We start from the raw sequence: 25,706 nt of genomic DNA, 5'->3' as shown, positions 1-25,706 counted from the left end.
CCTCTTTCGCCCTCCTGCGGCTCCCCTAGTCCGCGCCTGCGCCGAGGCCTCGGCCCTGAGGCGGCCAAACGTGCCGCCGGGGGAGTCGGCGCTTGGAGTACCCAAGGTCGAGGGCCACCCCACAACCCGGAGGGAACTCGAATGAGAAAATTGACCTATGAGACGGCAGGGCCTAGTTCTGGGTGTCGAGGCCCAGGCGGGAGGGCGCTTGTGCGAGGGCCCCCCATCCGTCCTTGCCCTTTCTTCCCTGTTCTTACTGAGGCGAAGCCTGCAGAGTTGGGGTGGCGTTCAGTGCCCCCCCACCCCCCACTGCAGGAGGTGCGCGCGCTAGCCCGTGTGCTTGTGTGCGCGCGCACGTGAGGTTGGGGGGCTGGTTGCTCGTGCAGGCAACGTTTGGGTGATTGTGTGCACGTGTGCAAGCAGGTGTGTGTCGGATTTCAGTGCGCCGGTGTCTCCTGTTTGGTTTACTGGAGAAACGCAGAGGCTGTGCCCATAGCAAAGCGGTGAGATTATAATAGACCCATAGTGAAAATGAGTGGGTCACTGACAGATAACTTGTTTTTGTTTTCCCCCACAGCATATCTAAAGCCACGGGGAAAATGGTGGAAAATTCACCGTCGCCGTTGCCAGAAAGAGCGATTTATGGCTTTGTTCTTTTCTTAAGCTCCCAATTTGGCTTCAGTAAGTACTCTCCTGATGGATGGCCAGGGCCTTTCTCTGATGTTCAAGGACAAGGAAATTATTCCGTTTGTTAGTAGAATGTGTACACATGAACTGTGATTCTTTCAACCTTTGTCTCTTTTTGAGAAAACCTGAAGAGACCTCTTGTCTCTTCAGCGTGTTGTATATGCCAGACATGAGCCTGAAAGATTTAATCTCAACAGATCTTTAAAAATGCCTCACCGGGAAGGATTGCAGAGGAAATGAAACCTGATCCCTGCCCTTAAGAAGGTCTTGGTTTTGTGGACAAGATAGAGGATTAAATCTGAGTTAATACACGTATCTCAGTTGATACGTGCCTTGGGAACCTAGTGAAGAGATAAGAAATCAAAATGGAAATTCAGGCAATTTGGCAATTCTGGCAATCTGGTGGTTAAGACTCTTGCGCTCTCACAGCCAAGGCTCAGGTTCGATTCCTGGTCAGGGAACTAAGATCCCACAAGGACAAGGCGCTGAGGCAGTGCAGCCAAAAAAAGAAAGTCAGAGTTAATTTTTCTTCCAGGGACTTTATCTTCTACAGTAAGAAGGAAGAAGTGGGAAGGCCTTGAAGGGAAGCATGGTGAGGTTTGGAAAGGAGTAATCTGGTGTGGCCCCAGTGCAGCTGTGGGAGTTTGGGAGGAACAGGAATCAGGCTCCAGAAGTCAGCTGCACTTTACATCCTGGATCTCAGTCAGTCCTCATATGGTCCCATTTTACAGATAAGAAAGCTTGTTCTTTGAGACACGATATTCCCAGAGTCATACAGCAGGCCTCATGTCTCTCCCCAGAAGGATCTGAGAATTAGGGAGAAAAGTGGATGCCCAAAACTTGTTAGAATTTTGTGGACACCAGGCAGATGGAGTGGCCGTGCTTCTGAACACTAACTGCATCAGTATAGCCAACCAAGCTGTTGCCTAGGGCAGTCTATGAAGAAGTTATAGCTTGAGTCCAAATCCTGACTCCTCCACAGATTTGCTTTGTGGAGGACTGTTTGCATCTTCAATTCTTCAGATGCTTCATCTGTGGAAGGGTGAACATGTCTATTAAAAGCTAAGGAAGCATAAGACAGTCCTGTGAGATAGAAATTGTCATTACTGTCTTCATTTGCAGATGAGAATATTGAGCACACGGGGCTTAAATAAAGTGCCCAAGGTCACACCACTGGTAAATGATACAGCTAAAATTTCGACGCCGGCACACTGGGTTGATGTCACTGTGCTGCCTCTCTATGTCTGTTGTAAAGATAAATTGCCATCATTTATGCAGAGCACTTAAAAGAATATGTAGCGTAGGAACAGTAAGTACAGCTTTCCCCTGCAAAACTAGAGGTGCCTTGGATGGTAAAGAATCTGCCTGCAGTGCAGGAGACCTGGGTTCGATCTCAGGGTCAAGAAGATCCCTTGGAGAAGAGAATGGCTTACCCACTCCAGTATTTTTGCCTGGAGAATTCCATGGAGAGAGGAGCTTGGTGGGCAGAGTCAGGTACAACTAAGCGACTTTCAGACACACATATTCTTATGAAACCTTGGAGAGCCAAAATGGTATAAAATGAAGGTCACATTTGCTAACGCACAGAAGTTGAGCACATGCACTCAATTTGATAAAGATACTTAGTTCAGGTAAAGATGCTCACAGACACAGTTCAAAGCTGTGGCGGCTTGACGCTAAGATGCTTAGTGTAGCCCTGGGAAAGCAGCTCGGACGAGCCACTCTACCTGCTCTGGGTGAGCACTGCTTCTACCACAGCTCCCTGCAAAACAGATGCAGAAAAGTTTTTTAGTAGAAGCAAAAATCCTCTTCAGATTTCCTTTGGTTAAAGAAAACATACTACTGTAGGTCTTTTCTAAGAGCAAAATGGCATAAAGTGGACTTTCAAAAAGTGGGGACTACCTGTACTTTACTGGAGTGGGTTGCCATTCCCTTCTCCAGGGGAATTTCCTGACCCAGGCATTGAACCTGGGTCTCCTGCATTGGCAGGCAGATTCTTTACTATCTGAGCCACCAGGGAAGCCCGATTAAACCTTAGCTGTGACTCTGATTGTTATCATCAACATCATCATTTTTGCAAATCTGTGTTCTATAGAGTATTTGAAGGATTAGAAACTATACAGATAAGTAAAAGCAATGACTTTAATAAGACTTAACTCCAATAGGACCCACAACCAGAAATTTTTTTTTTAATTGGAGGCTAATTACTTTACAAAATTGTGGTGGTTTTTGCCATACATTCACATGAATTGGCCATGGGTGTACATGTGTTCCCCATCCCATCCCTAAGGGTCATCCCAGTGCACCAGCCCTGAGCACCTTGCCTCATGCATCAAACCTGGACTGGCAATCTGTTTCACATATGATGATCTACATGTTACAATGCTATTCTCTGAAATCATCACACCCTCGCCTTCTCCCACAGAGTCCAACAGTCTGTTCTTTACATCTGTGTCTCTTTTGCTGTCTCACATATAGGGTCATCGTTACCATCTTTCTAAATTCCATATATATGCGTTAGTATACTGTATTGGTGTCTTTCTTTCTGACTTACTTCACTCTGTATAATAGGCTCCAGTTTCATCCACCTCATTAGAACTGATTCAAATGCATTCTTTTTAATAGCTGAGTAATATTCCATTGTGTGTATGTACCACAACTTTCTTATCCATTCGTCTGCCGATGGACATCTAGGTTGCTTCCATTTCCTGGCTATTGTAAACAGTGCTGTGATCAATATTGGGGTACACGTATCTCTTTCCCTTCTGGTTTCCTCGGTTTGTATGCCCAGCAGTGGGATTGCTGGGTCGTATGGCAGTTCTATTTCCAGTTTTTTAAGGAATCTCCACACTGTTCTCCATAGTGGCTGTACTAGTTTGCATTTCCACCAACAGTGTAAGAGGGTTCCTTTTTCTCCGCACCCTCTCCAGCATTTATTGCACAACCAGAAATTAACTCCACAAATTTTTCTTTTGTGCTTACCATGTGCTGGGCACTGTTACTGATCAGAGATGAGCAGAACAGCCCCAGATTTCCTGCTCTCAGAGTCTGCATTCTGCTGGGAGGGAGATGGTCAATGGACAATTTACATAAGTAAAACATAGAATGTCAGATGATAGTGTGTACCTTGGGGAGAAATTAAGAAAGAGGGTAAGGAATGGAAGCAGCTTGCTGTTATAAGTACAGCTGTCAGGAGGTGCCTCACTGACAGATGAGTTTTAGGCACAGACACAAAAAATGAGAGTTGCCATGGCAATGTTGAGAAAGAGCCTCTCAGACAGAGAACATCCAATGCAAAAGCCTAACCATGCCAGTGGTTTGAAGGAATTGATGGAAGTCATTAAACCTGAGACAGGGAGGCAGAAAGTAATCAGGGAGGTGAGAGGCCAGTGCCCAGCAGTTTTAATAAAACATAGTGGTAGGTGCACAGGAGTTACATGAGTCTCTCTGTATGTTGAAATATTTACTGAATTTAAAAGCTAATTGTAGGGACTTCCCTGGTGGTCCAGTGGTTAATAATCCTTCCAATGCAGGGCACGATCCCTGGTTAGGGAACAAAGATCCCATGTTCCACGGAGCAGCGAAGCCAGTGCACCTCAACTAAGACCCAGACCAGATCAGATCAGATCAGTCGCTCAGTCGTGTCCGACTCTTTGCGACCCCATGAATCGCAGCACGCCAGGCCTCCCTGTCCATCACCAACTCCCGGAGTTCACTCAGACTCACGTCCATCGAGTCAGTGGTGCCATACAGCCGTTTCATCCTCTATTGTCCCCTCCTCCTGCCCCCAATCCCTCCCAGCATCAGAGTCTTTTCCAATGAGTCAGCTCTTCACATGAGGTGGCCAAAGTACTGGAGTTTCAGCTTTAGCATCATTCCTTCCAAAGAAATCCTAGGGCTGATCTCCTTTAGAATGGACTGGTTGGATCTCCTTGCAGTCCAAGGGACTCTCAAGAGTCTTCTCCAACACCACAGTTCAAAAGCATCAATTCTTCGGTGCTCAGCCTTCTTCACAGTCCAACTCTCATATCCATACATGACCACAGGAAAAACCATAGCCTTGACTAGACAAACCTTTGTTAGCAAAGTAATGTCTCTGCTTTTGAATATGCTATCTAGGTTGGTCATAACTTTCCTTCCAAGGAGTAAGGTCTTCCAAGGATTAAGACCCAGACCAGACAGAGCCAAATAAATTAAATAATTAACTTAAAAAAAAAGCTAATTGTCTTCATCTGTTTAGGCTGTGACCAGGTAGCTTAAACAATAGACATTTATTTCTCAGCTCTGGAGGCAGGAAGTCCAAGATCTAGGTGCCAGCATGGTTGAGTTCTTGGTGAAGGCCCTGATGTGGTTTACAGACTCTCACTTTCTTGCTGTGTCCTCACATGGTGGAGGACAAGAGCACACAGCCCTGATCTCTTCCGGGTCTCATGAGGACACTAATCCCATCATGGCGCCTGTCCCTCATGACCTCATCTATACCTAACTGCCTCTCAAAGGCCCTGCCTCCAAATCCACCACATTGGGGATTAGGGTTTCAATGTAATCATTTAGGGGGAGGGACACAAATATTCCGCCCCATAACCATAGTTGTAGACTGTGGTAATGGCTTTGAAGGAAAAAAGAGAAATGGCAAGAGGGTAAGAGGGTGTGGCGTACGGGTGGGACACAGCTGAAGAGCAAGTGATTGGGGAAAGCCATCCTGAAGATGATGTTTGAGCCAAGACAGGAAGCAAGCTAAGGAACCAAATGCACTGAAAGAGTCAGAGGAAGAACATTTCAGGCAGACAACACTCACTACAAGCTCAGTTACCCTGTGTCTGAAGGTTGTGTTAAGTGCAGACATGAGACGCTATCTGGAGCTGAAGCGTAGTGTGTAAGGACTGGACCTTGGAGGGGCAGGCAGGAGCCTGGTCATTTTAAGTTCTTGCAAAGCCTAGGAAGGACTTTGGATTTTATTCTAAAGCCATCAAAGTTCAAAACTGGCAAGTGATGCCATCTGATCGGTATTTGGGGGAAATCTCACAGTGCAGTGTGGAGAATCTCTTCAAGGTTGGAATTACTAGATGCCCCTCTGAAAGCCTGGGAGTCCTCTTTGCTTGCACTTCTTCTCCCCCACCTTGTTCATCGCTCCTGCCATTGCGCTTGCTGGGGCCTTTCCTCCTCCACAGAAACATCTTAGACGCAGCTCTCACAGCAGTGTGCTTGAGATCCAGGCCTGAACTCCCCAGATGAAAACCTCTGGAGCCTGGGTGGTTATTTCTCTTGGTGTGTGGGTGGGTGGGTGCATGTTCAGTCATGTCCGACTCTTTGCAACCCCATGGACTGTAGCCTGCCAGGCTCCTTGGCCCATGGGGTTTCCTAAGCAAGAGTACTAGAGTGGGTTGCCATTTCCACCTCCAGGGGATCTTCCAGAAATACTCAATTATTCCCCTTGCCCAAAACATAAAGTTCACGTTCCTTGCCCACAGTCTTCATGATCTGGGACCTGTTCACATTTCCAGCTGGTTTCTCACTGCTCAGAGCCTCCCACCGTATGCCCCAGCCACTCCACGCTGCCTGGGGTTCCCCAGATACGTTGCTTCCCCTTCATGCTGTTAACCAGTGCTCTAACTGCTGCCTGGGAGTCCAGGGTGAACACGTGCCCTGAGTTCTTGTTCCATCTCAGTAACTTAGCTTTGAGACCTCGGGCAAGTGACTTAAATTCCCCGTGACTTAGTTTTTTTCATCTGTGAGTAAGGAATAATCTTGGCACACACTTCAGAAGGGTCTGGGAGGGGTCACATAAGACAGTGCTCAGGAGGTTCCTGCCACTGCATCTGGCTCACGTCTTTCGCCCACAGGACTTGTGAGGCTAGACACCACGTTTCATTTTTCTTCGGAGCCTTGACCTTTTCATAGCACCTAGCATATAACAGATGTACAATAAATATTCATTCATTTAATTAGTTAAACTAAGCAAGTTATTTCCGTTCATGAATTTGCCTCGTGTTTTTGCCACTATTTGTATTTCATTAACCTTGAAATCTTGAGTTGCAAGCCTGATCCTTTCCAGCTTTTCCTTCTGCCATCCACCACCACACTCTCTTTTATTCGTAACACTCTCGGTGCAGCTCGTGGCCAGGAACACAGTTTTCTCGTTATTAATATTTCCTTCCTTCCTCACAACTGCAAGCCCAGCCATTAGCATTTTCATCTGCCTAACCCCATTCATCCTTCAGGCCCCAGCTTAATGACTTCCTCCAGGAAATCTTTGCTGACCATTCACATCACTTCCATCACCACCACTGTGGGCTGAGGGCCGCCGTATGTGCTCCCGTATCGTCTGCTGTTACTTGCTCATTAGCACTTACCACAGTGTATTAAAAATAGCAGTTTACTCATCTCTGGTCCTCTGGGGAGGGCAGAGGCCATCTTTTTTGGGTTCACCATTGTCTCTCACACTTCTGACATACAGAATTCTTTTTTTTTTTTTTTGACATACAGAATTCTGTAATACATATTTGTTGAAAAAAATGTTAATCTTTCATCATAGTTGAGACAGGTGGTTTGAAATTTGTCTCTGGCACTTGGGCAGGGCTTCCCTGCTGGCCCAGATGGTAAAAAATCTGCCTGCAAAGCAGAAGACCTGGATTCAATCCCTGAGTCAGGAAGATCCCCAGTGTTCTTGTCTGTAGAATTCTATGGACAGAAGAGCCTGGTGGGCTACAGTCCATGGGCTTGCAAAGAGTCAGACATGACTTAATGATAACACTTTAACTTACCTTGGGCAGATGACGTAACATGTCCAAGATACCAGTTCCTCATTTGTAAAACTAACATAATAACCTCCTAGGATTGTTTTGAGGAAATGAAATAATACGTGTAAAGTGCTCAGAGGGCTTTCCTGGTGGCTCAGTGGTAAAGAATCTGCCAATGCAGGGAACCCAAGTTCGATCCCTGGGTTGGGAATATCCCCTGGAAAAGGAAATGGCAACCCAGTCCAGTATTCTTTTTTTTTTTTTTCCACTCCAGTATTCTTGCCTGGGGAAATCCCATGGACAGAAGAACCTGGTTGGCTGCAGTCCATGAGCTCTCAAAAGAATCAGACATGACTTAGCAATTCATCAACAATGACAAAGTGCTTAGAAGTGTGCTTAGCCCACAGTGAGTGCTCAGAGGTTGGCTGCTGTTATAACAGGTACAGCAGTAAAGGCCACAGAAACTTGACGTGGCAATAAGACTGTGCTCTAGGAGATAAAGCATGTCATGAATCAGAACATGGTAGATAAATTCACCTTTATGCCACTAATTGTCTATAGTTGTTTCAACCCTGTAGGAATGAAGTGTAGAATACCTACTGCATATAAAGAAAATTGCTAGGTGCTATGAGAATTACAGCAGTTCTTAAGGCATAATTTCTGCCCTTAAATTGCTTAAAATAGTATGAGTTAAGACATATTTTTGTAAATAGTATGGGTTAAGTGTGAATTGCATGAATTAAAACATCAGTTCAGTTGCTCAGTCATGTCTGACTCTTTGCGACCCCATGGACTGCAGCATGCCAGGCCTCCCTGTCCATCACCAGCTCCCGGAGTTTGCTCAGTCTCATGTCCATCAAGTTGGTGATGCCATACAACCATCTATCTCATCCTTTGTCGTCCCCTTCTCCCGCCTTCAATCTTTGCCAGCATCAAGATCTTTCCCAGTGAGTCAGTTCTTCGTATCAGGTGGCCAAGGTATTGAAGCTTAAGCTTCAGCATCAGTCCTTCCAATGAGTATTCAGGACTGATTTCCTTTAGGATGGACTGGTTTGATGTCCTTGCAGTCCAAGGGACTCTAAAGAGTTCTCCAAGACCACAGGTCAAAAGCATCAATTCTTTGGCGCTCAACTTTCTTTATGGTCCAGCTCTCACACCCATACATGACTACTGGAAAAACCATAGCTTTGACTACACAAACCTTTGTCAGTAAAGTAATGTCTCTGCTTTTTAATATGCTGTCTAGGTTTGTCATAGATTTTATTCCAAGGAGCAAACATCTTTTAATTTCATGGTTGCAGTCACCATCTGCAGTGATTTTGGAGCCCAAGAAAATAAAGTCTGTCACTGTTTCCATTGTTTCCCCATCTATTTGCCATGAAGTGATGGGACTGGATGCCATGATCTTAAGTTTTTTGAATGCTGAGTTTTAAGCCAGCTTTTTCACTCTCCTCTTTCACATGAATTAAGATATACTTGTTTTAAATAAGAAGACTTGTTTAGTTGGTATAGAGTTTCAGATTCACAAGATGAAAAAGTTCTAGAAATATGTTTAACAGCAGTGCAAATATATTTAACACTACTGAACATTACACTTTCAAATGGTGACTTTTATGGTTTTTTAACCACAGTTTTTTAAAAGGACTAGTAGGTCTTGCCCGGGAAATCTCATGGACAGAGGAGATGGTGGGCTACAGTCCATGGCATCACAAAGAGCCAGACACAACTTAGCGACTGAACAGCAGCGGCACACAGTGAGGCAGATTGTGATTTGGGAAAAGAGTTCCTGATGGAAATGTGCCGTAAAAGGGAGAGTAAAGTGACCTAGCAATGTGGACTATAGGATTTTGTAAGAAATTAAACTTTGTGTATAGAATAATAGTTGTAGATATTGAAACAATAAAGTCCATGGCTAAAGGAAAAAAAAAATGACTCGTAGAAAGTAATTGTGTAAAGTGTTACAGAAATGGTACAAATAAGGAGGAAAAAGTCATTTCTCAGTTAATCAAGGAACATTCAAAGGACCTTTTTTTATTTGAATCTTGATAAATCAGATGCATGCCTTACTGACCTTTTTTCCTTTTTTGTTTTCCCCCTCTTCTGCAGTACTGTATCTTGTGTGGGCTTTTGTTCCTGAATCTTGGCTAAACTCCTTAGGCTTAACTTATTGGCCTCAAAAGTAAGTTTAATATATTTCTTAAATAAAGTGAGAGTATATCAGTGTTGTTTTGAAGGATCAGATTTTTCCTCAAGACTTTTTCAAATCTTATATTTATTCTTTTAAGATCTGCACATAACCATATAGAAACGTAAAGCTTTAAAAAAATCATTATTGATATGTTTCTGCTTAAAGATGGTGGGCTGAACGCACATCTCTATACTTCCTTCCAAAATCTTGGTAAAATAAGCCCATAATAAAAAATAATTGTTAAAATATAAACCTACAGGAGCAAATAAAGGGACAGGAGAGATGTATCAATAAAATCTGGGAAGTGGATTGCAGACAGGTAGAGAGGTACCTGACTTAATTCCCACTGTCCCACGTCGGTCATGCAGGAGGCAGCCAGAGTCTCTGTGCCCACACACAGAGGCCCAGACATTGGAAGTGTGGCTACCTCTTTACATTGTATTTCTGGTTCAGGCTGAAAACAGTGTTTAAAGAGCATTTGGCCCTCCAATCCTCCTCCTCAGCTTTTAAAGCTGAGAGACAAACCCTTCCCTGCAGAAGGAGTTTTACACTCTGGAAAGACTGAATTGAGCCTGTAATCTGGGGTACTCTAGTTCTATGTAGGCACCTTACTGAAAACAGGAATAAGTGAGAATCTGCTTTGCTGAAGTGTGAGTCCTCCCGAGCACCTGTCCTACCTCCCACCTCCTCCCAGCAAGATCAGAGGGTCCTCCCTGAGAAAGCTGGCTCAAAGGCTTCTGAAAACAAGAGGTCCACCAGTGGAATGACCAGGTCTCCCATAGTGAGGGTCATCAGTTGGCCATTCCAGTCCGCATATGCACAGTGCTTCCAATTAACTTGTTAGTACTTCATCTATATTTCTTTAATGTTTCCCCCTACATGTCCTCTCCCCATACTTCATATGTAAATGTGAGTGGACAACCACAACTTACCAGACGTGAAAAGAAAGCCTCTAAAATGAAATAAAAGAGGAAAAGCAAAAAAAACTTGAAAGAAATGGAGATAATGCAAAGAACAAAAGAAAACGTTAACAAAAATCCTCAGAGATAAGAAAAGAGTATAACTATGAAGCAACAGAATGCTATAAATAAGGAATGTTCAGAGAATTACTGCATAGAACTTATAACTATGATAACCAAAATTAACATTTTAATTGAACGTTTAGAAGAAACACCAAAAGTGATCTCCAGAAAGTAGAATGCTATGCTATGCTATGCTAAGTCACTTCAGTTATGTCCGACTCTGTGCGACCCCATAGACGGCAGCCCACCAGGCTCCCCCGTCCCTGGGATTCTACAGGCAAGAACACTGGAGTGGGTTGCCATTTCCTTCTCCAATGCATAAAAGTGAAAAGTGAAAGGGAAGTCTCTCAGTCGTGTCCAACTCTTAGTGACCCCATGGACTGCAGCCTAACAGGCTCCTCCGTCCATGGGATTTTCCAGGCAAGAGTACTGGAGTGGGGTGCCATTAGAGTATAGCAAAACAGAAAATAGAGACAAGATGAGAGAAGTAAAACAGCAAAAAATCCAAGTCTTAGAAGTTCCAGAAAGAGAAAATGGCAAGAAAGAAATAAATTACACACCAATAAAACATGTGAGAGCATTTGACATGCTTAAATGTATCAAGAGGCATATTAGAATCTGTCAGAATTTGAGGATTGATTATTGATAAGCACATGGAAAACCAAGCAAACGGACTAAAAGTGGTAATTGCAAAAAATTGTACAAGACGTAAAATAATAATATATTACGGTGCTCAGTTGCAAACATTATTTATATAAACATCTTCATGTCCATATTACCAAGTTCAGAGAAAATATCTGAAGTTGAAAACAAATCAAGAAGCAATGAATGATATGAGTATGTTGTATAGAAAAGAGGAGGTAAACGCCAAAAGAAACAGCTCCCGTGCCCCAAAACCAGAGAAGCCCACTTTCCACAACTAGAGAAAGGCCAAGTGCAACAATGAAGACCCACCATGGCCAAAAGAGAAACTTTAAAAGTGTGTTAACTTGGTGATGGACTCTTGAGAACTGCAGCTTTCTGTGAAGTCTGTTGCCTATTTTAACATTCTCTTCTGCAGGTATTGGGCCGTTGCTCTGCCTGTGTATCTCCTCATTACCGTAGTCATCGGTTACGTCCTCTTATTTGGAATAAACATGATGAGTACCTCTCCACTTGACTCCATTCATAATATCACAGGTAAATTTACATCCGAGGGAAGTGCTAGGGGAGGCAGGAGCGGGTATTAACACTTTTATCAAGAGAAGCGACCAAAAGCAGGCTATGGCAAGTGACACATGGTCGCAGTAGAAAGAACCTTGGAGAAATAGATCAACAGTTACACCAGAGAAAGTGGTCACAGGGCACAAATAAGCTTTTGTGAAAACACTGTTTAGTAGCACTAGTTAACAGCCACAAATATGTAACGTGTTCCCTGGCAACTCTGCCTGCGAGAAATTTCTGTCATCCTAAACAGGCTGTGCGGATCCAGGAATGACAGAAGAGGTCCCTGCAGACTCTGTCTGGGAGGAAGAACTTGGGTGGCGGGGGGAGGGTGTCGTTGGGGTCACTGTGTACCCCAGACACAGTTATGTGGTCAGAAGAGTCACAGGTAACCTACTGTGTTCCCTGCATGTTTGGTTGGAATTACAGCAGATAGACAGTTTGTACAAAGAGGGAAATTGTGAAGTTTGTATGAAGGATTGTACCAAATAGTTTCATAGTTTTGGGGTGTTGGTGTAATTCTGTTCCTGTGAGCAATGTGCGATGGGAATTGAATCATCATTGTACAGTTGAATGAAATAACTTCTTATCCAAGTTAGAGGTTGCAAAAAGTACTTTGCTGGTTTTTATTCTAATTGGGACATTTCTTCTAAAAAGAGGATTTGAGGGGCCTTTTAATTACATCACACAGGGTATTTGTCCTTATCCAAACGTTAGCCCAGTACACTACATGGTGGGTCTCCACAAGCACAGAGACTGTTGAAGAGATTACTTGGATAAACAGAGCCTTTTGTCTTCTTACAGATAACTATGCCAAAAACCAACAGCACAAGAAAGACCAAGAAGAGGCCATCCCAGCACTAAGAGATATTCCTATTAGTGAAGTAAACCAAATGTTCTTTCTTGAAGCTAAATAACTTTACACCAAGAACTTAATTGTATGTGGACTAATACCAAACATTTATTATAAATTTTTGACATAAAGGTTTGGACCATACTAATTTAGACTGTCTTTCTGATTAATATCCAGTGTTGAAATGTAAAAAAAAAAAAAGTAGGTTGAACTTCTTTTATATTAAGTTCTAATAATATTATAAATGTTATCAAATAGTAGTTACTAATGGACAGAAGAAATATTGCATTACTATATGGCAAAAAGGCATTCATGTTGTAATTTTCAAAGGGCAGTTGTATCCTCCCTGCTGTTTGTTCTTCGAAGCCCAGAATTCAACCTCTCAGACTTTGGAGGAGACATTTAATGTGTCCTCGCCGTCAGATGTGTGTCTAAGGGACAACTACATGGGTGGTCAGGGAGGGCTGCTGAGAGGAGACAGCTGGGGTTGAGATTTGATGGGCAGAATCAGTCGTCATTTAGGAAGATAGCGGGGCAGGAAGGAGCTTTCTGTACTGAACAGCCAGGGCAGAGACCTGCCGGTTGAAGGAGCTTGTGTTGTACGGCCCGCAGGCCAGCAGGGGGCCTAGTGCTTGCTTGCTGCGGGAGGGTGTGAGCATTGTGTGGGCCCGCGTGAGATGTCAGGTTTCCCTGTCACTATGATGGGTGCGAGGCACTTTAGATACTGAGCCATCGGGAGGTTTTAAGGAAGAGTGATGTGGCCCGATCTGTGTCTTTAAAAGCCACTGGGGGGAAGTCCCTGGCAGTCCTGTGGTTAGGACTCTTGCACTTTCACTGCAAAGGGCGTAGGTTCAGTCCCTGGGGAACTAAGATCCCACAAGCCACAAGGCCCAGACAATTATATATATATATATATATATATATATATATGCGCCACTGGGCAGTGAATGGAGGGTGGATTCAGAGGGGGACTTGGGGTGGGGCAAGACTGTGGACGTAAGGAGACTGGTCAGGAGACTATTGCGTTAGTCCAGGCAGGAAGTGCTTACAGAGGGGTGGCAGTCGGGCTGGGGAGGAATGGGTAGCTTTGTAGCATTTGTTGGTGACACAGCTGGATCTGGTGGTTCAGGGTAGGCAGGTCATGAGAGGAGTTGTGGATCAAGGGTCACTCCTAGGTTTTTTTGAGTTAAGGAACTGAGGAGATGATTGTGCCTTCCACTGAATCAAGCAGATTTGGGGAAGTACTGTTGAAGGGCTTGGAGGATTTGGTATACACATTAGTTTGAGTAACTCTGCTGGGGCTTCCCAGGTGGTGCTAGTGGTATAAAAAACTTTCCTGCCAATGCAGGAGACATAAAGAGACTTGGGTTCAATCCCTGGGTCAGAAAGATCCCCTGAAGAAGGGAATGGCAACCCACTCCAGTATTCTTGCCTGGAGAATCCCAAAGGCAGACAAACCTGACAGGCTGCAAGTCCATAGGGTCACAAGAGTCAGACACAACTGAGGTGACTTAGCACGCACACATGCCTTACTAATATCTGGGTATGTCTCACATAAGGTGAAGAATTTTAGATGGAAATAAGTTTGAAAAAACAAACCATACACACTTTAGCCAGAGTGTACTCACAGTTGGCCAGTGGGACCAAATCTAAATTCATCCAGTATTCAAGGCCACGTAACTTTTGATAACTTAAATCTCTACACCAGTTTGGAGACACTTTTTCATTTATGCAAATTTAACTATGCTTTACTACAAACAGGAAAGAAAAGAAAAACTACTAATTTTCAATAGTTGGGAAAACTAGAACTTTCATACTGACATGTAAGTTCTGGAGAAGGCAATGGCACCCCACTCCAGTACTCTGGCCTGGAAAATCCCATGGACAGAGGAGCCTGGTAGGCTGCAGCCCATGGGGTTGCTAGAGTCAGACACAACTGAGCGACTTCACTTTCACTTTTCACTTTCATGCACTGGAGAAGGAAATGGCAACCCACTCCAGTGTTCTTGCTTGGAGAATCCCAGGGATGGCGGGGCCTGGTGGGCTGCCGTCTCTGGGGTCGCACAGAGTCGGACACGACTGAAGTGACTTAGCAGTGACTTAGCAGCCTTATCCCTGCCTTGTAGAGGCGTGAGCTGGATGGTGTGAAGGTGCTGTTTCTGTCCTCTAGTGAGTCCCAGTTCCCGAGTCAGTTTATGGTAAGGGCATGTCACCACACTTAAGAGCAGTTTGAAGGGACCAGCCAACTCTGTCAGGGGTAGAGTGGTCGATAAACTATGTCCTGTTTATACAGTGGAAAACCACACAGCCCTGCAAACACGAAAAATTACTGCTCTACCTAGCAACATGAGTGAACATCACAGATACAGTGTTGGGCATAAAAAGCCAGACATAACAGAGTATGTGTATACCGTGTGATGCCATTTATATGGAGGTCAGAATCAGGAAAAACTAACCTACGGTGATAAACATTAGAATAGTGGAGTGAACTAGGAGAGGCTTCCCTGGGGCTCAGTGGAAAGACTCTAACTGCAATACAGGAGATGCAGGAGGTATGGGTTCAGTCCCTGGGTTGGGAAGACCCCCCTGGAGAAGGAAATGGCCACCCACTCCAGTATTCTTGCCTAGAGAACCCCATGGACAGAGGAGCCTGGAGGGCTGTCAACCATGGGGTCACAGAGAGTCGGACATGACTGAGTGACTAAACCACAACAAAAGAGCAGTACTGTGTCCCATCCCCAGAGATTGTGACTCATTGGTCTGAGCTGGGGCACAGGCTGAGGTGATCTTTAACATCTCCCGGATGCTTATAACTTGCAGCCAGGATCGGAACTTCTGCCTTCACCAACTGGCCTTGACTGAGCCTGGGGTCAGCCAGGGGAATGGCCATTCACTTTGGAAGAGAGAGTGGCAGTTAACAGAGCTGTCCTCTCCCCACCAAACTATGGGCTGTGATTCTTTTGAAGGTCATGATCAGTTTAGTGCCGTGATTCTCAGCTTTTTTTTTTTTCTCTTCCTCCTCTTTTTAAATCTCAAGACTCCTTTATTTATACTTGCGCAAAGACCCAAAGACCCCCCATATTTTGTGTACGTGGATTACATTTAGAAATGAAAATAGAAATGTTAAAAGTATTTGTTTATAAATAATAAGCCTATTAAATTTTGTTGTATTTAAGTAATACTTTATTTAAAAAAAGAACTTTATTTTCCAGAACAAATTTAGTGAGATGAGTAGAATTGTTTTACATTTTTGTGAAGCTGTTTAGCATCTGGCTTAAAGGGAGACAGCTGGGTTCTCAGACCTGCATCTGTAATCTGTTCTGATACCACACGCCCCAAACCTCTGGAAGATTCCACCGAACACTCAGAGAGAATGGGTGTGAAGAAGACAAATAGCATCTTAATGTTACTATGAAAATGGTTTTGACCTCATAGACCCCCTGAAAGGGCTTCCCCAGTGGCTCAGGGATAAGGAAGCCACCTGCAATTCAGGAGACTCAGAGAGGCAGGTTCAATCTCTGGGTCAGGAAGATCCCCTGAGGAAGGAAATGGCAACCCACTCCAGTATTCTTCAGTAAAGAATCTGCCTGCAATGCAGGAGACTCGGGTTCGATTCCTGGGTCTGGAAGATCCTCTGGAGAAGGGCTAGGCTACCCACTCCGGTATTCTTGCCTGGAGAATCCCATGGACAGAGGAACCTGAGGGGCTACAGTCCATGGGGTCACAAGAGTTGGACACAACTGAGTGCCTTTCACTTCACTTTCACTTCCAGTATTTTTTTAATTAATTTATTATAATCAGAGGCTAATTACTTTACAATATTGTAGTGGTTTTTGCTGTATATTGACATGAATTAGCCATGGGTGTACCTATGTCCCACTGTCCCGAACCCCCCTCCCACCTCCTTCCCCATCCCATCCCTCTGGGTCGTCCCGGTGCACCAGCTTTGAGAGCCCTGTCTCATGCATCAAACCTGGCCTGGCAATCTGTTTCACATGTGGTAATATACATGCTTCAGTGCTATTCTCTGAAATCATCCCACCCTCACCTTCTCCCACAGAGCCCAAAAGTCTGTTCTTTGTACCCATGTCTCTTTTGCTGACTCACATATAGGGTCATTGTTACCATCTTTTTAAATTATATATGTATGTGTGTGCGTGTTAATATACTGTATTGGTGTTTTTCTTTCTGGCTTACTTCACTCTGTATAATAGACTCCAGTTTCATCCTCCTCATTAGAACGGACTCAAATGTGTTCTTTTTAATGGCTGAGTAATACTCCATTGTGTATATGTACCACAGCTTTCTTATCCATTCATCTGCCTGTGGATATCTATATTGCTTCCATGTCCTAGCTATTTTTAATAGTGCTGTGATGGGGTACATGTGTCTCTTTCAATTCTGGTTTCCTCGGTGTGTATGCCCAGCAGTGGGATTGCTGGGTCATATGGCAGTTCTATTTCCAGTTTTTTAAGGAATCTCCACACTGTTCTACATAGTGGCTGTACTAGTTTGCATTCCCACCAACAGTGTAGGAGGGTTCCCTTTTCTCCACACCCTCTCCAGCATTTATTGTTTGTAGACTTTTTGATAGCAGCCATTCTACCTGTGTGAGATGGTATCTCATTGTGGTTTTGATTTGCATTTCTCTGATAATGTCACTTCCAGTATTCTTGCCTAGAGAACCCCCATGGACAGAGGAGCCTGGAGGGCTACAGTCCGTGGGGCTGCAAAGAGTCGGACAGGACTGAGAAACCAACACTTTCACTTTTCACCCCCTGAAAAGACTGCACGTTGAGAACCACTGGTTAGTGGACCTCAACTCAAATGTGTGTGTATGTGTGTGTACTCGAGTAGAATACATTATAGCAGAATGCATTGCTCTTGGTTAATAGCTTGATTGAACACCTCTTGTGGTCACTTGGGATCGTCTCTGTCCCACCTCTTACTGGGGCCACTGATGCTGCTCTGACCAGGTCCACACAGGTGCCACCTGACCGCTCCCCCTGGAAGCGGAGGGAGTTGACGCCCACAAGACACGGTGGGCAGGCGTTAGGCTCCCCTAGAGCTGGTTCTCCAGTACTCTTGCCTGGAAAATCCCATGGACAGAGGAGCCTGGAAGGCTGCAGTCCATTGGGTTGCTGAGGGTCGGACACGACTGAGCGACTTCACTTTCACTTTTCACTTTCATGCATTGGAGAAGGAAATGGCAACCCACTCCAGTGTTCTTGCCTGGAGAATCCTAGGGCGGGGAAGCCTGGTGGGCTGCCGTCTCTGGGGTCGCACAGAGTCGGACACGACTGAAGTGACTTAGCAGCAGCAGCAGAGCTGGTTCTAAGCTGCCTTTCCTGAGCTCCAGGCAGGCCCAGTGAGCCTGAGCTGCGGTTACCATGGCAACGATGAACTGGGGTGAGCTGGTCCTCTTTGTCTTGCTCCCTTTCTATCTCCTCCTCCCTAGTGTCGCTTTGCAGACAGCCTGCCTACACAGGCCTCTGTTGCAGGCTCTGCCTTCAGGGGAGCCTGGGGCTGACAGATGTGTATTTTGTAACAGTGTTGCTTCAGTTATAGGGCCATGATGTCTGATGCACTGGCCCGCTGCATGTCATAAGGAAAACATTGGGAAAACCCTGTGTTTTGCAGCCCAACATAACTTGAAATATTCCAAATAGAAAATATCAGTGATAGAAGAAACGTTGTGATTTTAACAAGACCCCCTCCAGTAATTAGATGCGCAGTGAGAGTTAGAAGTTCAAATATGAAACTACCTATGAAAAGCCAACAGCATTTAAATCCAAAATACTGCCCTCCCTTATTTCTTGACCCGTCCTCCTTTAGTCGGAAGGATCTCCATCAGGAGCTTGGATTTTCTGCTGCCAAGGCTTTCATTAGAACAAGTCTGACCCCTTAAGCAAACAGAGTTGGCCAGAAATGCATATAAGGGTGGTACAGAGTCCACCATCTGCCAATGCAGGAGACCCAGGTTCGATCCCTGGGTTGAGAAGATCCCCTGGGGAAGGAAGTGGCAACCTACCCCAGTATTCTTGCCTGGAACATTCCATGGACAGAGGAACCTGCTGGGCTACAGTCCATGGGGTTGCAAAGAGTCAGACATGACTGAGATGACTTAGCACTTAGTTTTGAATATTGAAGTTTTTCAAAAAGTCAGAAGGACATAGCATATTACTAGCCCCTTGCCTTAGAAAACCCAGCTAAGTCAACTGCTGCAGGAGTTACCTCAGAACCCAGCATACTGGATGGTACTGTCCCCTACTTGTCAGTAACTGCCGTGCAGCTGTGGGGAACATGGGGGAGCGTGGCTGAAAAGAAGCAGTTCCTGATTTGTCTTCCCAGCTTTCAGGGCAGGCTGGGCAGTTGTCAGACGTTCAGATCACTCAGCGTAAAACCTAACTGGAAGGGGCTTTCCTGGTGGCTCAGTGGTAAAGAATCCACCTGCCAACACAGGAGACATGGGAAGATCGCGGAACAACCAGATCCCTGTGTCACAAATGCTGAGCCCACGTGCGCAACTACTGAAGTCCAAGCACCTGGAGCCCATGCCCGCAATAAGAGAAGCCGCTGCAAGGAGAAGCCCCCGCACCACGACTAGAGAGGAGCACCCGATCACTGCAACCCGAGAAAGCCCACTCACAGCAATGAAGACCCAGTTCAGCCATCAGTTCAGGTCAGTTCAGTTCAGTCGCTCAGTCCTGTCCGACTCTTTTCGACCCCATGAATCACAGCACGCCAGGCCTCCCTGTCCATCACCAACTCCCGGAGTTCACCCAGACTCACGTCCATCGAGTCAGTGATGCCATCCAGCCATCTCATCCTCTGTTGTCCCCTTCTCCTCCTGCCCCCAATCCCTCCCAGCATCAGAGTCTTTTCCAATGACTCTTCACATGAGGTGGCCAAAGTATTGGAGTTTCAGCTTTAGCATCATTCCTTGCAAAGGAGCCATAAATAACAGCCATAAATAACATTTAAAAAAAAAAAAACCCTAATTGGGTTAACTGTTGGCCCTGTTTGGGCTTCCCAGGTGGCACTAGTGGTAAAGAACCTGCTTGCCAATGCAGGAGACACGAGATGCAGGTTCGATCCCTGGGTCAGGAAGATCTCCTGGAGAAGGGAATGGCAACCCACGCCAGTATTCTTGCCTAGAGAACCCCATGGGCGGAGGAGCCTGGCAGGCCACAGTCTGTGGGGTTGCAAAAGAGTCGGACACAACTGAAGTGACTTAGCATGTGGCCCTATTTACTACCTGGAAGTGGGCAGAAATTTATTTATCCCACACTTTCTAATTGGGATGTTGTAATATGTTGTTGTTGCTGCTGCTTAGTCACTCAGTCATGTCCAACTCCTTGCAACCCCGTGGACTTTGTGAGCCCGCCAGGTTCCTCTGTCCATGGGAATTCTCCAGGCAAGAATACTGGAGTGAGTTGCCATGCCCTCCTCCAGGGGATCTTCCCAACCCAGAGATCAAACTCAGGTGTCCCTCATTGTAGGAAGATTCTTTACCGTCTGAGCCACCAGGGAAGCCTAGTCTAAGTCGAAAGAGACAACAAAAGTGCATTATCCAAAGGACAGCACTTTGAGATAGCCACCAAGTGGGGCTAGATACCCAGGGACGGCTGGTGTCTTGGGGTCACCAGTATGGATTGATGACCAGGACTAAATACTCGCTCCCCACACCATACCCCATCACCACAAAAGTCCCAGGTGTGCCAGAGATGTGATGGAAACCTCAGAGACCTAGGGAGCCATGGTGTCAGAAATGATGACTGTAGAGAAAACACAGTTGTCGTTCCTGAACAAGCACATTCGTAGGCCAAGATTTCTTCTGTTCCCATGACCCAGAGGAAAAACTCTTTCCAGTACTTTGATGCCTGTCTTGGGCTATTTCTGCAAATCAGAGGGTCCAAGCTCTGCTTGGGGCTGGCCACGGTCGCAGAGGGTCACGTGGCCAGGGCTGATGACGCCAGCCTCACAGTGACTCACACTCCAATTGTGCCGATTGTGTTATTCAGCCTGTTCTGGGCCCCACCCCCGCACAGCAGAGGGGCAGCTGTGAGTCAGCCTGCGGCAGCTGCTGCCAAACTGCACGGCCCTTTCTGCCTTCAGACGCTTGGGCTCCCAGCCCCGCCTCTTCTCCCTGTTCTTGGCGATGCTCCTGGGATGGCACACACCTCCCAGGAAGCACAGTCACCCCTCACCACCCTTCTGAGAAGGAGAAGCACCCGACAGGACTAAAGGTACAGCATACATCCACATTATAAGCCTGAAGCCCAAACCAGACTCTCATCCCTACAGCTGATGTGAGCAGGGGTGGGTGTGCAGATCTGGAGGCTTGGTGAGACCAGCTGTGTGTACTAGGGCGTGTGCTCTGCAGCAACCTGGGCGGTCCAGGCAGAGAGCAGACAGCTGGTGCGCGGTCAGTAGCCTTGGCCTGTTTCCACCATCAGCTAAATTGCCCCTGTCCCCTGGTGGCTCAGATGGTAAAGAATCCACCTGCAATGCAGGAGACCCAGGTTTGATCCCTGGATCAGGAAGATCCAGGGAGAGGGCAATGGCAACCCACTCCAGTCTTCTTGCCTGGAGAATTCCTCCGACAGAGGAGCCTGGCTGGCTACAGTCCATGCGGCTGCAAAGAGTTGGACACGACTGAGTGAGTAACACACATTGTGAAGGTAAGGAGTAGCGATCAGAGAGAAGCGTTTTCCCCAGTTCTCCAGGAAGGCAAAAGTGTCTCAGTCACTGAGGCAGAAATGTGAAGAAAGACCATAGTCCCTCTGCACTAGCCACTTAGGTGGTATCCTGTTTCTCCCTATTTTATTTTATTTTTTGTCATCATCCTCATCACTTTATTCAGTCCCAAGTACTTAATTCTTATTTTGCTTGATCTTGAACTACCAGTTTTTAAAAAATATTTTTGTAATTTTCAATTGGAGAATAATTACATTTTTGTGTGGTTTCTGCTGTACAACATTGTGAGTCGGCCGTAAGTATAAATATGTCTCCTCCCTCTTGAGCCTCCCTCCCACCTACCCCCTTGTTTCTCCCATTTTAAATAATCAAAACAGCAGATATCTTTGAGGAAGTGTGCCCCTGAGCTAGATTCTTTATATTGGAATTATTACAGGGTCAAAAAGGAGTGAAATTTTTTTTTTTTTTTTTTTGCCGCACCACATAGCTTGTGGGATCTTAGTTCCCCAACCAAGGATTGAACCCGTGCCCTCGGCAGTGAAAGTGCCCAGTCCTAACCTAACCCCTAGATCACCAGAGAATTCTGTCTTGAACATTTTAAAGACACTTAACATATGCCTCCAGACTAATCTCCAAAAAAGATTCTATCGATTTACACACTCCCTTTAACTCATTTAACATCACCTACTACCCTTAAGCTGGTGGGATGGATAATTTTGTGTCCACTTGACTAGGCTAAGGCATGCCCAGAAAACTAGTAAAACACTATTTCTGGGTCTGTCCGTGAGGCTGTTTCTGGAAACGCTTAGCATTTGCTCAGACGATGTTCTGCCCGCCCCCAGCATAGGCAAGCATCATCCACGCCACCCACTTTCTGGTTCTGCAGTTTACAGATGGCAGACTGTGGCACATCTCAGCCCTTATCATCACATGAGCCGATTCCCACCCACAGTAAATCTCTGATGTTTCTAGGCACATCCTCTCAGTTCTGTTTATCCGGAGAACCCTGGCTAATACAGCAGAGTGCGAGATGTTCCTCACGTTTGAAGCATATGAAATGTCACAGTGCTCCATTTTCCCGAATCTGGCTAAACGTGTTCTGGTTTCCCACTGTCCATCACTGACAAGAATTTCGGGATTATTTGGTGGGGGGCCTTCCTCACCCTCCCTCGACTGTTAATCCCTTATTCTATCCAAGAAAAGAGAGTTTTCCTGGTGGCTCAGGGGTGAAAGAATCCATCTGCCAGTGCAGAAGATGGGTTCGATCCCTGGTGCCGGAAGATCCCACGATGCTGCGCAACTAAGCCCATGCACTACAACTACTGAGCCCGCGTGCTACGGCTACTAAAGTCCACGTGCCCTAGAGCGTGTACTCCACAGGAGAAGCCACCACAATGAGAAGCCCGCATATCACGACTAGAGAGTAGCCTCCACCCGCCGCAACTAGAGAAAGTCTGCTGGCACCAATGAGGACCCAGCAGAGCCAAAACTAAATGAACAAAAAAAATTTTTTAAAGAAAATTGGAGAAAATACTGGCTTTAAGTCCATGGTATTTGCCATCTCTACCATTGTCCCACCCTCTCCCAACCTGACCAAAAGATGACCCTGGGCTCATGTGTCTTGCACTGAGTGTCCGCCTGCCCCAACTGACCACTCCATTCAAGGCCCCCACTCTGGAGGCTGCATGACTCCCCATCTCAACACAGGCAGGCATCACCACTGGGGTGGGGCACCCACCCGGCCACACGAGTTTCTATATCTGCCCCCACCCAGCTGCCTCCGAAATGGTTCCGCTTGGTAACCCAGAACAAAGCTCTCAGCCAGGCAGGGCAGCTGGGGGTTTTCTGGGCAATGCACAGGATGGAAGGGGAGGGAGTGTGTGCAACTTCCGTAAACTGCCTTTCAAGGAAGGAGCATCCCTTCTTCATCCCTCCTCAATCCTAGTGCCCAGCATGGGGATTTTAACAGCGGGAAACCAAGGCATCCCCTTGGACCATGGAACAGAAGCCACCCAGCAGCAGAACAAAAAGAAAGGATCGTAGTCGTGGCACCATTCCAGCTCTGAATGGCCCAGGCCTGGACGCAGACGTGGCGAGGTCCCCTTCCTCCTTGTTTCAGTCACTGTTGCTAATATTCTGTGTTGCCCAACCACAGCCACTCAGATGGTAAAGTGTCTGTCTACAATGCGGGAGACCCGGGTTCGATCCCTGGGTTGGGAAGATCCCCTGGAGAAGGAAATGGCAATCCACTCCAGTACTATTGCCTGGAAAATCCCACGGACAAAGTAGCCTGGTAGGCTACAGTCCATGGGGTCGCAAAGAGTCGGACACGACTGAGTGACTTCACTTTCACTTTCACTTTCAACCACAGCCGCACCTGAACCTTCCCTTAATGCTTCCCTTCAAGGTCTAGGCACAGAGACCTCGTCTTTTCCTGCTGGAATAGTCTGCCAATTGCCAGATGGCGTGGGATGTCTATCCTCAACCTCTGAAGGGGCCGAGAACACCTAAGGAGCTGCTAAAAGGCAGGTTCCCAGCTCTAGTGAGCCTGAAAGTCCTTGGAATCTGCATGTTTAACAGGTATCCCTGGAGAGTCTGATGGGAATGGACCGTGAGCCACATGTGGAGAGATGGTGGGCCTTGGAAACAAAATGCCAGGGTAGGGATGGTCTCCAGGCTACGGAGGCGCTTCTACTGGGAAACCTCATCTTCCCTTCACACTACCTCGCCCCAAACACCCACATGTGCACATCTCCCACCAAAGGAGGCCTTCACCTGTGCTGGTCTGTTCTCCCTGGGAAAGACACTGTATTTTCTCTCTCTCTCTCTTTTTTTTTTTTTTTTGTAAATCTGTAGCAGCAAAAATGAGTAAGTTGCCTGAATGTGGCACGGTAATCACTGCTTGTCCCACTTTTTTTCACTATAGAAAATAAAAGAGGGACTTCCCTGATGGCTCAATAGCTAAGACTCCACGCTCCCAACGCAGGGGGCCTGGGTTTGATCCCTGGTCAGAAAGCTAAGACTCCGCAGGCCATGTGTATGAGTTCACATGCCACAACTAAGACCCAACACAGCACATAGATAAATATTTTAAAATATTTATATAGAAAATATAAGAATAATAGGTAGCTTTAATTTTAAAATTTGAATACTAATAAAGTTCAATGTTATATCCAAACAGGGACTAAATACACATTCGAATGACCAACTTCCAAGAAGCGAAGTAAACAAAGCCCAGCTCTGCTATTTCCAACCAGAGTCACCTGGGGTGTGTCATTGACTTCTCTGAGCCCTAGTTTCTCTAAGAGTAAAACAACACCAACTGTGTAACGTTGGCTATATAACGTACTTAAAACAATGCTTCAGATTTCCCTGGTGGTTCAGTGGCTAAGATTTCATATTCCCAATTCAGGGAGCCTGGGTTACTTACAATACCATATGTAGGGTTTCATCCCTAATCACTGAACTAGAAAAGACTCTTGAGAGTCTCTTGGACAGCAAGGAGATCAAACCAATCCATCCTAAAGGAAATCAACCCTGAATATTCATTGGAAGGACAGACGGCTGAAGCTGAAACTCCAATACTTTGGCCACCTAATGGGAAGAACTGACTCATTGAAAAATACCCTGATGCTGGGAAAGATTGAAGGTTGGAGGAGAAGGGGATGACAGAGGATGATATGGTTGGATGGCATCACCAATTCTATGGACAATGAGTTTGAGCAAACTCGGAGATTGTGAAGGACAGGAAAGCCTGGCATGCTGCAGCCCATGGGGTTGTAAAGAGTCAGACATGACTCAGCGACTGAACAAGAGGGAACTAGACCCCACATGACCCAACTAAGAGTTGGCACGCCACAACTGAATGATCCCATATGCTTCAACTAAGACCCCGAGCAACCAAATAGATGAATAAATATTTTAAAAATAAATAAATAAAAATAAAGCTGCCTGGCACACAGTAGGCCCTCATGTGATGATGATCATGACTCATCTGGGATCACTGGGATCACCACCCTACTTTTGCTTCATGTCCACCAGTTCTTCTCATCACTGCAGTAGTAGCTGCCATAAGAAGTCACCTCAGGGGCTTCCCTGGTGACTCAGTGGTTAAGAACCTGTCTGCCAACAGACATAGAGAACAGACTTATGGACACGGGGAGAGGGGAGGAGAGGGTGAGATGTAAGGAGAGAGCAACATGGAGATTTACAATACCATATGTAAGATAGATAGCCAACGGGAATTTGCTGTCTGACTTAGGGAACTCAAACAGGGGCTCTGTGACAACCGAGAAGGGTGGGATGGGGAGGGA

At 45.9% G+C, this 25,706-nt stretch overlaps 1 protein-coding gene and 1 long non-coding RNA gene across 3 annotated transcripts; both read left to right on the top strand.

Annotated features, from left to right (window-relative positions):
- Positions 1 to 131: 131 nt before the first annotated feature.
- On the top strand, positions 132 to 12,841 carry LOC102401657 (phosphatidylinositol glycan anchor biosynthesis class P). Its single transcript, XM_006080838.4, has 5 exons — positions 132 to 318; positions 578 to 681; positions 9,534 to 9,606; positions 11,698 to 11,816; positions 12,645 to 12,841. The coding sequence occupies exons 1-5, from the start codon at positions 158 to 160 to the stop codon at positions 12,755 to 12,757; spliced, it is 570 nt and encodes a 189-aa protein (XP_006080900.2). The 5' UTR covers positions 132 to 157; the 3' UTR covers positions 12,758 to 12,841.
- Positions 12,842 to 17,901: 5,060 nt separating this feature from the next.
- Positions 17,902 to 24,983, top strand: LOC123335182. 2 transcript variants are annotated; one of them, XR_006553562.2, is made up of 3 exons: positions 17,902 to 18,102; positions 19,156 to 19,375; positions 23,801 to 24,558. It is a non-coding gene; the product is annotated as an uncharacterized LOC123335182 (long non-coding RNA). The 2 variants fall into 2 exon arrangements; XR_006553561.2 differs by lacking the exon at positions 17,902 to 18,102 and adding an exon at positions 24,575 to 24,983 and having other exon boundaries at positions 18,115 to 19,375; positions 23,801 to 23,973.
- The last annotated feature ends 723 nt before the right edge of the window (positions 24,984 to 25,706 follow it).

Source organism: Bubalus bubalis, chromosome 1 (genome assembly GCF_019923935.1).
Source record: "Bubalus bubalis isolate 160015118507 breed Murrah chromosome 1, NDDB_SH_1, whole genome shotgun sequence".
Classification (NCBI taxonomy): Eukaryota; Metazoa; Chordata; class Mammalia; order Artiodactyla; family Bovidae; genus Bubalus; species Bubalus bubalis.
This window is presented reverse-complemented; position numbering and strand designations above follow the sequence as displayed.

Coding starts and splice junctions, on each gene's coding strand:
- LOC102401657 (XM_006080838.4), top strand. CDS start 158: ATGAGACGGCAGGGCCTAGTTCTGGGTGTCGAGGCCCAGGCGGGAGGG. Junction 319..577: donor CCCACCCCCCACTGCAGGAG/GTGCGCGCGCTA, acceptor TTTCCCCCACAG/CATATCTAAAGCCACGGGGA. Junction 682..9,533: donor AAGCTCCCAATTTGGCTTCA/GTAAGTACTCTC, acceptor CCTCTTCTGCAG/TACTGTATCTTGTGTGGGCT.